At 43.6% G+C, this 12,193-nt stretch overlaps 1 protein-coding gene and 1 long non-coding RNA gene across 5 annotated transcripts; both read left to right on the top strand.

The window, feature by feature from the left end:
- Window positions 1-674: 674 nt before the first annotated feature.
- nsun3 (NOP2/Sun RNA methyltransferase 3) lies at window positions 675-4,838 on the top strand. Of its 4 annotated transcripts, none has more exons than XM_040167099.2 (6): window positions 675-992; window positions 1,489-1,586; window positions 1,673-2,193; window positions 2,571-2,725; window positions 3,251-3,369; window positions 3,992-4,838. In XM_040167099.2, the coding sequence occupies exons 1-6, from the start codon at window positions 870-872 to the stop codon at window positions 4,326-4,328; spliced, it is 1,353 nt and encodes a 450-aa protein (XP_040023033.2). In that variant the 5' UTR covers window positions 675-869; the 3' UTR covers window positions 4,329-4,838. The 4 variants fall into 4 exon arrangements, with proteins under 4 accessions (XP_040023033.2, XP_077941232.1, XP_040023046.2 ...); XM_078085106.1 differs by having other exon boundaries at window positions 726-992; window positions 1,678-2,193; XM_040167112.2 differs by having other exon boundaries at window positions 735-992; window positions 2,571-2,735.
- Window positions 4,839-5,661: 823 nt separating this feature from the next.
- Window positions 5,662-6,994, top strand: LOC144385305 (uncharacterized). Its single transcript, XR_013451530.1, has 2 exons — window positions 5,662-6,481; window positions 6,681-6,994. It is a non-coding gene; the product is annotated as an uncharacterized LOC144385305 (long non-coding RNA).
- The last annotated feature ends 5,199 nt before the right edge of the window (window positions 6,995-12,193 follow it).

The following is a 12,193-nucleotide window of genomic DNA, read 5'->3' as shown; positions in this document are numbered from 1 at the left end:
TTCCAGGTCTCTGAAGCGAGCTAAAAAGATGGTAGTCGACCCCTCTCACCCCGGACAAAACCTGTTTGTGCCCCTTCCATCTGGCAGGAGGCTGAGGTCCATCAGGACTAAGACCTCCCGCCACACGAACAGTTTCTTCCCATTGGCAGTCGGGCTCATCAACAGAGCCCGGTCCCCCACTGACTGACTATAACATTCCACCGGTCACTGCCCTTCATACTGCACATGACACTTTAACTGTGATTTTTCACTCGTTACTTTGTTGTCACTCGTCACTTTGTCACTTGTTCGATAGTGCACTTTATTTTTTAATATTTTGTAACTTTTTAAATATTTTTGATTTTTAACTTTAACTTTATTCTCTTATTTTATACTAACCCATAGCCTTATTCTACTAACCCATTGCATTAGCATTTTATTTTATTTTATTCTATTACTTGTGCACTGCTGTCTTGTCTATTGTTACACTGTCTACTGCCACGCACCTACCCCCAAGACAAATTCCTGGTATGTTTGACATATTTTGGCAATAAATGTTTCCTGATTCCTGATCAAATCTGCGTCGCTATCTGTCCTGGCGACGGAGTTTTAATAATCCCATTCCCTTGTAAGAACTTCTTGAAATCAGTAATTTAATAAGAGTGCTAATACACTAACCTAAATAACTCGCTCATGGAGAGATGGCCAAACATAATCCACCGCCGTCAGGTGGAACTAAAGACAGACAGTCGTAGTTGAGGTCGGACGGGTTTGACACACGTACTCGTGCCTGAGGTTTACGCACGGAGGTGTTAACAGGGCAACAGCAGTTTGGAAAATAGATTAGGACTAGTCAATTCGGCCGCAATAAAAATAATAAATGTCTGAATATGTTTTTAACCCCCCGTACATCCAGCACGTGGAGGCTCGCGCCGTCCCCGCGCTGGTGGCCTGTTAACTGTCACTCGGGTCACGCGCTGGTTTCACAGCCGAACGGAGCAGCTCGTGACCAGGTAAACATCCGCGGTGATCCTCAGCCTGGTCCGGTCGACTGAAGGGTTAAACCGGTCCGCTAATCCTGCCCTCTGGACCGGATATGTCAGATAATCTCGTGCGGATTATGGAGCATTCACCTTTAGCCAATCACATTTAACCCAATATATCTGATAACAGATGTTACACTTTGAATCCACCAGGGGTAGTGGGAGAGTAAGAAAACGTACAGCAGCTTTTACAGCCTCCAGGAACGTGAAGGGAAAGTCCATCTGAAACTAGAAGGCACATTTCGCTCTTCCTGTGTCCTGAAACAGTAAGACCAGTAAAATGGACATTCGAATAGAATAAGACTTGGTGGATTTGATTACTCCAAAAGAAGCCTTGACTCAGAAGGTGTGACGCATTGATTCTGATGCAACGGGCTGGCAAGAGTTTACTGTAATGGAACTGCCTCATTATTTGCCTTTCCTGGATGCACCTCAAGGTAACATTTTCACTGCTGCCTGTTTGCAGGAAACAAAAAGAAAAGCAAGACCTTCATGTCAGGCAGTACTGGACCGCTTTGACGAGCAGTACAGTCAGGAGCTTGGAGACTTGTGGGAATCTGCAAGGTAGATTTTTCAGAAACAATTGCTTCAGTTTACACAAAGACTGGGCTTGCACCAATAATGAATCTGGATTGCTTTTTTTCCGGCAGAGCAGTGCTCCTGGACCCTGGCTCTTGGCAGTATGGGGTCATGCTCAACCGCTTCAGCACCGTGACCGGCATTTCACAGATCCTCCAATCACAGGGCTTTTCCACACTGCTACCGCAAACGCGCGGCCCCGCGGTGCTTCCTAGCGGCCCCGCAGCGGTGTCACGTTCAAAATGCCGAGCGGGAAAAGGCTCTCTGTTGCCACCTGGCCACATCTCCAAGTGGCCTCCCAATGACTCCTATCTCCAACCTGACATCAAGTCTCCCGCTCGCGATCAAGACCTTGAATCGGAGCCCTCGCCCGGCTTGTCCCGTCCCTCACTACAGTGTTACATCCATCCACGTCCACTGCGGTTTCCCTCTCAGGCTCACAGGCTTGGCCAGCTGAAGCAGTACTTCCTCCTGAATGCCGCCTCTTTGCTTCCAGTGCTGGCTTTGAAAGTGCAAGATGGGGAGAAGGTGTTGGATCTTTGCTCGGCCCCTGGGGGCAAAGCCGTAGCCATATTGCAATGTGCCACTCCAGGTAAAACAAGCACTTTTCAACAACTTTACAAACTACTGTTTGATTAGTATTTTTTTGTGTCACGCAAAAAAAAAAAGGGTACGGTTGATATCTAGTTAAAACTGTTATGTTTTTAGATATTGATATTTTTTATTTATACATTTTTTATCCTCTCATACACATGTGAATTGCTAGTCTAAAGGTTCAAATAGCCCAATACTTTTACATTGTAAAAGGAATCCAAATAAACACCAAATTCCTTTTTTCTAGGAAACGTTTTTGAAGTTCCTCAAGCTTTTGCTCTTTATTCTACTTTGTACATTGTATATTCATTTGTCCGCCGTAAATAGCCTATTTGTGTGGGATTCCGTCAACAAGTACCACTGCTCGTGTTCCAGCACTTCTCTGCTGCAATGAACCTGATCCTCAGAGACGGGACTGGCTGGCCAAAACCTTGGAGTCTTTCTTGTCCCAGTCGCTCACCAGCAGAGTGATCGTATCTGCACAGGACGGACGATCTTTTGGGCAAAGCGAGGCGGGAACATATGACAAGGTGGGGGCCGGTGAGCGTCATGTTTATGTCAGCATGTGACTGGATTTTGCTTCAGTGTGTGACGGATACAGTTCTTTCGAGGGCCGTGGTTTAAAATCTATGAGAACAGCACAACGCCAATGAGCTACGTGAAAGAGAAGAAATCTGTTTATTCAAATTAGGAGCCATGACAAATGAACAAGTAGATTTCAAAGGACTCAACGTGGCTGATGATGGACCTAAATATAGAAAAAAAAAGGAAAGTGCAGAATGAAGCGGTTAGCAACACACAGTGTGACCAAAGACTGAAAGGCGTTAGCGGGGAACACACCGACTGCACGCAGATTCAAGCTCTACTGGGACGAAGGTTCTCAGCTGTGGTGTGAAGTTTTAACAGCTGGTGAGAATGTATCAAACTTCAATTATATTTCAGACCCTTTTGCGTTTCTCCCGCGATCCTTCCTGTGGCTCACTGCCGTCACGCTCTCTCTCTCTCTCTCTCCGGCTGTGCGCTGCTCACATCTCTCTCTCGCTCCTGTGTTGCAGGTTTTGGTCGATTCTCCGTGTTCCAACGACAGGAGCTGGTTGTATTGTGGCGGTCAGCAGGGGGAACAGAGGCTGAAGGAGAGAGCCGGGCTGCCTGCGCTCCAGGCTCAACTGCTCAGGTGAGTCCAGTCCCCAACAAAGAAGAGTGTCTGCTGTGTGTTACCCCCGGTGTACCCTTCTGTCGCCCGACACGTTATTGCTCTTAATGTGGGACACGTGACCGTTAATGTCTGACGGCGGGCTGAAAAACAATTTTTCTGTTTGTACGGGCCGTCGTGAATCATTTTACTCCATACCTTTGCACGCAGAGCAATTGCAACACTATAATATAGAACTAGAGTTTTTTTCTTTTTTTGTTTGTTTCACGCATTCTTTGCCTTTTCTTACTTTGCCTTCCTTTTCAAACCCCCGACACCGACTTTACCCACAATGCAGCTCTAGAGTTAAGTCAGCGATTTTGGATGTGCAAAACCATTAGCAGTTCATGTTGCCTCAAGCAGACACCACAGAGCTCTGAAGACTTCGCTTCTCCCTTAAAAAGACGTCACCATGTTGATCCTTTTTCGTACTTAAACTTAAAGTCTTCACACCCAAACAGCAGTGACTCAAGAGACTTCACTATAAGTCATTTATCACACTTGGCTCCCGCAAAAGTCCTCAAGTCCTGTAAGAAGTCTTTGATGGGCGAAATAGTTTTGTCTTTTGAAGTCCCTTGTCATTAAGTGCAGTATTTGTTCGCAGGTCCGCGCTGTCAGCCGTGCGTCCAGGGGGTGTTGTGGTCTATTCCACCTGCACTCTGTCCAGCTTTGAGAACTTTGCCGTGGTCGAGACAGTGCTGAATGACTGTCCTGAGGCTGAACCCGAAGACCTGTGGGAGGAGATTGGCATTCCTTTATCGGAACACTTTACATTTAGGACTACTCACCCTGGTGGTAGTCAGACGCCTCACAATGCATCCCTGCAACCGCACAACGCTCCCTCGTCCTCTTATCGCCACAGACTCGGCCTTTTAGTGGTTCCTCAGCCGGGCAAGACCTGGGGACCCATGTTTTTGTCTCGGATTAGACGAAGGAAATAGCGTGCATCCTCCTGTGCACAAAAGATACGTGGAATCAAATGGCTTAGCGGGCACATTTCCTTCCTGCAACCTTTGCAACCTGTGGGATAGAATTACCGCCTGGAACTCAATCACATAAACTGACAAACACGCTGATTCGTTTTTGTGTTGCAAAACAAAACAATCAGTAATTTCAGGGTTAATGGTTTTCTTGTAGATGTTGCAGTCCACCCTCTTCTTATTTATTATTGCTATTTATTGTTCTGATTGATTTTTGAAGGTCTCTATGAAAACAAATGGCTCAACACATCAGAACAAGTAGAATTAGATGAAATCGACCAAACGTGTTTTTTATGAAGTGCTTCACATTAATAACAGTTTCCACGTTGAGTGATACAATTGATCATACTTTAAGTCAATGTTAAAAATGAATCCACAGTGGAGGATTGCATTAGGGGTGAGTGCCTATTCTGTGAGCATTATTTCTATTTGGAGAAAAGAAGGTCACATTAAATAACTTAAGTCTCTAAATCAAGTTGCAGTCATGAATTAGTATTGCATCTGGATTTAAGTCACCATCACATATTTTAAAAGTTTCTCTCTAAACACCTATGATTAATAATTATTAACTTATGTTTGTTTCTAAACATCCGTGTGCCGCAGCACTAATCCAAATCTCAACACATTGACATTGCATGACACATAATACTAGGAAGGCCAGTAATATATATATATATAATTAATACTTTCTGTTTTCTTGTCCTACTCTGAATTAACTCGTGCTTCGAGTCCCACTCGCAGAAATCTTTCATCTGTCCTCACACCTCCCCGCGGAGTGATTTCATCTCTTACAGCGGCTCATTACGTGGGCGGACGGTTCTCGTGTGGCGTGACTGAAAACTAGACTGTTTCATTGCAGGGCTGAAGCCTTTCATCCGGCTGTGATTGCTCAGACCAGAAGGCGAAGGTTGTTTTGAAAACAGCTGTTTCATACAACACACAAGGACACATTTTGACCCTTTTGAGAATAACAGACGGACTAAAGCTCACTGTTGAAAGGCAGTTGTTTCAGGTGAACGCCTTTATTTTCTTCCTAGATACATAAAGCCGGTGGTTGGGAAGCAAGAAAGCCTTTGAGACTGGATGTCTAGGATACGATTTCTGAAATAGGAACGGCCACTTGCACCGGTTTCAACCGACTACGCCGTGGTCACACGACACGATCATTTTTGGGGGGGATTTATAGAGCTGCCTTGATTGACTGTCCCACTTTCCCTCCACTTTGAAAAGAAGCTTTTGTTTCTGATTTCCTACAACACCGAGACTTCAACGCAGCTGTAAGGTGTCCAGATGTGGACATGAAGTGGGGCTTGGTTGAGGTTAATCGTGTGACCTTTGTGTGAACTCCGGTTTGTTGATGTTCCCCCCACATCGCAGTGTTTCCTCAGGGGGAGAATCTCTGAGCAGCTTCTCCTGCACTTCAAAGGGGCAGAATGTAGGCCTGCTTTGCATAATCAGGTGGAGAACAGCTTTTTGCCAGAGAGGCAGGAATTAATTTGTGGCACCGCCAGATGTAATCATTAAAACCCGAGTCATTGACAATAACGGGAGCCCGAGCAGGAGGAACTGTAGGGAAGGAGATGTGGGGTCCATAATGCCAGAGGACAATGTTATACATATTATTGGCATACGTGGCCAAAAAAGACAATTCTGGTTCAGATCAATTCGGACACAGGACACTCTAGAACATCTCCGATGTGCTACATTGATTATTCGCAGCATCAAACCTCGCAATAATCAACCCGTCAATCTGACACATCCTTCCCTGTGACAAATGTTTGACTTGAAGCGTTTGACACCAGACAGTCAACATTTGGGTGTATAGATTTAGTGCCGTTTGGGGTTTCCATCACTCATTTCAAACGTCATCATTTGTCAATATTCCATTAGTGGAAGTGAGAGGCTCTTGATTGATTGTCACACTACCACTCGTCTCTGGAGGGGGTAAAGTCAGCAAACGAATACTTACTGAGGTCAAGTCAAAGTGTTTGTCATCGGCACACAAAAGCTCAGGAGTTTTGTTAATTAGGCTTTTACCAGAATAAGCACATCGTGCTACCGAGCAAGAGGACACGCCGCTGCAAAGAGAAGATCCGTGGAAACCCTTTTCACAGGTAAATATGGACACATCAGGCAGTGCAAAGAAGAACTGTATCAAATTCATTGTGGCGCCAATTAAAATGCCCTTATAAGGAAAACGTTTGTTTACATCACTTGGATCCAGCCTTTGTGGTTGTACTGTAGATAATATTGTATATTATTAGAAGCCACACAAGGTGGTTCATTTTTGTTTGGTATATACTTTTATTCAAGAGGGATTCATGAGCAGAAGAAAAAGCACTCAAGCATCAAGGGCCCCTCAGGACCGCAGAGTGGCCCCCGATGAGCTTCACCAAGAGCCGTTCCTCCAGTGAGCCTCGGCAGCTGCGAGGACAGAGACGTCCGTAAAAAGCCGCATGAGAAGACAAAGCAGGGGCTCCACCGACTGAGGCCAGCGCGGATTAGCCGACACAGGACATCCATTCATCCTTGATTTGAGAGAAAAGCTACAATGTCTTTTTTTCCGTTTTTGAGTAAATCATTACACAAAATGTATAACTGGGAGTAATTAAAGACATTTAAAACAGTTAGTTCAGACCTCTGACTGTTAAACCGGTAACTATTCTCACAGTGCTTTGCAATCTTTTGCACTTGTGAACACTGCAAAAGGCACTTAAGACCACCCGATATCACAGAAGGAAAGCAGCAGGGAGCCCTCCTGATTGGAATGCATGTAGAGCAGAGTATAGTTTTCTACATCATAAAGTAACTTCATGTTCAGCCCAAAACAGTCTTGTTTAGACCTGGTGTTCTTTACAGAATGACAACGTTGCTAACATGTTCCATTTATTAAACAAGATAACACGAGAGACTTTAATTAAAGAAAATTAGGCCGTGAGACATGAAAACCTTTATCTGCCGCTCACGATAAAATGTAAATTTCGATGTAATTTAAAAAAAGGTAATAAAATGTGTTTTAATCACTTTTCACACAAGATTATGCTTTTTAACAACAAGCCCATCAGCCACTGTCTGAGCCTGGAGTCCTGCTTCGTTATCGGTTCAGCATTGTTTCATAAAGTACCTCTTTAATTCTAGTACTTCTCACGCGAACCCGCCTCATGGCTGCAGTTTAGCTGCATTTGATCCTCACAGGAACGTTCACTGAAGCCCAGCGTTAACACTTCTTTGACCTTTGCATGGATCCCAGCGGTACGTGATCGCCAAGAATGAAATGTTCATCCAGTCGGTGCACCCAGATTGAGTTGCCTCATCTCAATTTTTTCCTTCACTTCTGTTAAAGTTCCAAACTTCAGACCTTGTTGAAGTGGACACTCCGAGTGAAGGAGATGCATGAATAATAGATTCTTCACCCAAAGGGGATAAAAAAAGGGGAGGGGGAGAGGTAAGAAGAGGCTGATTAAAAGTGATAGATTTCACACCAATGCTTTCATATCAGTGGGGGATGTTAGTCAAGCGAATTCTCTCTAAATAAGAACATGTTCTCAGCACAGTACTACAGAAATAAGGAGGTAATTCAGAAATAATGGATCTCCCTCTGAGCCTACCTTTTAAATGCTATTCATCACATTTTCTGGAAATACTTAGGCACTTAAATAATGCATGTATTATTTCTTTTCAGCAGGTGGTTGTGTAATTTAGGAGATGCAGGGGGCCTCTTATTTCTACTTTGATAGAAACTGGGGCAGTGCGCTTTGAGACACACTAGGTTTATCATACGGTTTTGCTCGCTAACAGAACAATATAAATTGCTTCAGATTGGCCAAAAAGTGGTAATATTCACCATGTTCCTGATTCCGATGCTGAAATGTTCTAATTAGACCGAGGGGAATGGTTTCAGTTTCGGGACCATTGGACAGATTGAATCGTTGACCTCTTGGTGTCAGAGGATCACCTATAGGTGTCCCTCCTAAAGAGGGACGCGAATTACAATTTATCTCATAGTCGTTGAGATATTTCCTGTCCAGGCCGAAGTGGTGCTAATTGGACCGCCACCCAAACCGACCACCCGACTGGCACAGCCGCTGGTACGGAGGCACGCTGTGGTCGTTGGTGTGGGGGGGTCACTCTGCAGGCTTATTTCCAATTATAATGAGTCAGTAGTCGGTGTGCTGACCAGACAGGTTGAATGCCTGCCTCGTTGCGGAGGTTTCACAAGGCATACGGGAGGTGACGCCGAGGCCAATGTGGCGCATAATCTGAAGTCAGCAATGTGTCCTGTTTATCCTGGCTGTTGATTCTCTCTTCACCTGGCTTCCTGTCTCCTCAATGCCTTCACACTTGCTATTCTCTCGGTCTCCTCGTCGCTGGATGACATTTTCCTCTGCCGTCCCCTGTGTCTATCTGGCTGTCTGTTTCTCACCCCCTCTCCTCTCTCTCTCTCTCTCTGTCTCTCTCTCTGGAAGCCTTTGATCTTGCCTGCCCTGGCACACAGGTAGACAGTGGTGCTGTAGAGCTTTTCTCTGCCTATTAATGTCTTAACTATTGCTCTTCTTTTTGCAGGAGGCCTACAGAGACATCATTTCCCCTTACCACACGGCTTGGACACCCTTAATCTTAATCACACTGCGCGTGTGAGTGTGTGTGTATTTCAGAAGAATAAGGTAAGTTCAGACACATGAGAAAGTGAGGAGCAGGTTTAAAATCTGTGTAAGCTGAAATAAACGTGGTGACAGAACAGAACCTCCGTCTCCTTCTGGCAACAACACAGACCGGTCTGCTCCACTGGTCCACACAATAAGATCCTCACCTTAGACATCGTGTTGCTGCATTGAATAAATTCATATATGAAGGTATTGTGATTCCTCCTATATTTTGCAAAATCAGGTTGTAATTATGTGGTTCTAAATGCTGAAATCATTAATCATTCCAAATGTCTTTGGCAATAAAGTAAACTGTTATATCAAGATAAATATCTCTTGTGCCGGGTGCCCAAATTGCTTTTCCCGTGTCACAGATAATGACATCAAGAGAGCACAATCCTCACAGTTGGAGCTTCACTGAAACAGACGTGAAATGGTATTCAGCCACACTGAACTTTGAATATAGTTTGGACGCTTTGGACGAGGAGACATTATTACTGATCCCACAGTCTTCATTGGCAGAGATTGGTCAGCTCTGTTGTGTTTATTCACAACGAAACTGGTGAAAGACTTTTCAGTCGAACTATTTTCAGTCAACATGACCCATCGCCAGCATTTGAATTATTTAATCATCATTGCACTTTGCACTACTCTTTTTTTTGCCTCCACTTCTCTGTCTCTTCATCTTTCTCCTTGACCCCGGTAACTCTTTGATCATTCCTCAGAGTCGGGGTTCAAGAACCAGCAAACATGGAGCATGATTTCTTATTGTGGAAAAAAAGAAAATCTTTTAATTTCCTCTCTCCGGCTGCGCTCAGTATTGAGTTGTGACACCTGTAACATGAAAGGTTTCAGGACTGCAGCTGAGCTTTGGAACGATTCAGTGATCCTGGTACTTAACAACACAGGAGGGTAACTACCGAATGAAAGTAAGAGGGAATCAATTCACCATGGACCGTACTTGCTAAAAAAAAACGGCTGTGAACAATGCAGCATCTTGCCATCTAAGTTTCGTATTGAAATAGCTGAAGAAATGATGTTACGTCAGTTTTCATGCATCTGCTTTGCAGCTGCACATCCTTCCTCTGTGTCTGCCCCCCCCCCTCTTAATCCTCTCTTTCCCTAAGTGCTCCCAGCGCAGAGCCTCGGGAATCCACACGACTTGATTGTGTTTTGATGTTTTTGTGAAACTTACAAGTGCACTCAGCACTCAAGACCCACAACAGACATTCTCAAGACCGTTCAGCCAGAGGAGAAGCGAAAAGAAAAACAACAAACATTTACTAATACCGCTTTCGGTACACGCGGCATATTATGAACACAAACCATCCTGTACGTCGACTTGGATCCATTAGTAAATCCACGAATCCTGACCTGGTCAGAACATATGCAGGGTGTTACTGTGTTTTCCTTGTTATTTCTCTTGTTTTCCAATTATTTTAGTGTTTTTTGTTTTCCCTGTTTTTCTTCTTTCGTTCTGTATGTAATGATCAATTATTCTAACAATTTACCTACATGAAATTCCACCTTGTTGGGAGATATCACCAAATTCTAATAATGGCTGAAAAGAAGAGAGGAGGTGTCAATCCTGTGAAGGTGGTACACGCCCACACAGGTCTGAGGCCACATTTACACATAGATTTTATAGCGGCAAGAAAATCCATTAACGGAACGACGCTTATTTTTCTTTTGCCATCCTTCTGAATTTCTACCTAAACTGATGCCAACCATGAGGGATGCATGACTGTCAAAGCCTCGGGGACAACAACGCACTGGAGGTCTAAGTGTGAAAACATAAACAGTCTTTTGCGTTGTTGCTGCTGTGCCACATTCATTATGCAGAGCTAGTTTAAATGAATAATGCAGGCGACTAAATGGTTCAACAGTAGTTAAATTATCATCATGAATTTTAGATGTATTATTAAAAGGTGCTTGGAGGTTTCGACAGTGAGGGGATCACGATCCCGTTGCCAAACTTGTAAGCAAAAACAAAAAAATCTTCAACAACAGAAAAAAAAAAACCCTGACAGTGAAACAATTTCAAACGAAAGATATACAGAAAATAAACTCACTCTTGTTCAAGGCAACTGAGGCATTGTCGGCTGAAGTGAGTTCAGGAAGAGAATGTGACAATACTCGGAAGGAGTCATCAGCATGTCTTAACAAACATCCGCTTTTTATTTTTTTCCCTATTGTTCCTCTCTCAATTAAAAAGTACTCCATACCACTTCAGCTCCCTTCAGCCCGTAACGTTCTGTCCACTTTCCTCTTGAAGAAAATTAGAGGCCATTTCCATTAATAATGACACTTTAATAGATACTCTTTGGCTTTGCACATCTTTTGCATATCATACCTGCTGAGTGTGTTCAGCGTCATGTGGTGAAATGGAGCCTTTCCCAGCATGCATTTGGTAAAAGACAGGTAAAACCATTGTCAGGCCAAGGCCAGCTCAATAGTAACGTTTTATCATCCATCCACACATCCTTTGAGAAACTAGAACCGTTATTAGTTTTTCATTACTATTTCATTACATAATTAGTCAACTATAGTGCGCACGAGTGTTTAATATGAGGCTTCATTTGTTATTTTACATTGACATTTCAGATAATGAACAGATAGAGCAGCCAGGTATAGTTACTGCAAGATGAAAAGGTCAAACCTTCTAATATTAAGAGAGAATGTAAAAGAGAAGAGGTGCAATGAATTTATTTTTTCCTTCACCAAATGAAAATGAATTGCATCCAGTGGTCACCACACCGAATAAACTATTGATTATGATTGAATTTCTCTACAAAAGCGCATTTTTTATACGGTTTCTCATTCCAACATCTATGGCACCTGTTGAAGACAAAGTGAAGTCAAATAAGGTTAATCGTGTTAGCTGAGAGCTAATGAGGTGAAAGATTCAGTGGAGATCTAGTAGCTGGCAGGAAGTAGAAAGACACACTGGGTCAAATGAGCTACCAAACTTTAATGTGATCAATGAGCCATAACTTTGAAGATTAGGTTGAGTTCAAACAGAGATGGAGTGTGATGAAAATGAATAAAGCATGTTTTTAAGGAACACGGCTTACAGTCCAAGAGCCTCCTTGAGAATGTACTTTGGAACGGCAGTGCTTTGAAATATATGCTAATGACATATGCTGCATGTCGAGAATAGCAAAGCTAACTGGCCAATGTTGC

Source organism: Gasterosteus aculeatus, chromosome 12, assembly GCF_964276395.1.
Source record: "Gasterosteus aculeatus chromosome 12, fGasAcu3.hap1.1, whole genome shotgun sequence".
NCBI classification, from domain to species: domain Eukaryota; kingdom Metazoa; phylum Chordata; class Actinopteri; order Perciformes; family Gasterosteidae; genus Gasterosteus; species Gasterosteus aculeatus.
The sequence above is the reverse complement of the archived record's forward strand: the minus strand, read 5'-3'. Positions and strand labels throughout refer to the sequence as shown.

What these genes read in the sequence shown, in the direction of transcription:
- nsun3 (XM_040167099.2), top strand. Translation starts at nt 870, where the DNA reads ATGTTTTTAACCCCCCGTACATCCAGCACGTGGAGGCTCGCGCCGTCC. An exon ending in ACGGAGCAGCTCGTGACCAG is followed by an intron (nt 993 to 1,488) that starts GTAAACATCCGC and finishes GCCTGTTTGCAG; the next exon opens with GAAACAAAAAGAAAAGCAAG. An exon ending in ATTGCAATGTGCCACTCCAG is followed by an intron (nt 2,194 to 2,570) that starts GTAAAACAAGCA and finishes CTCGTGTTCCAG; the next exon opens with CACTTCTCTGCTGCAATGAA.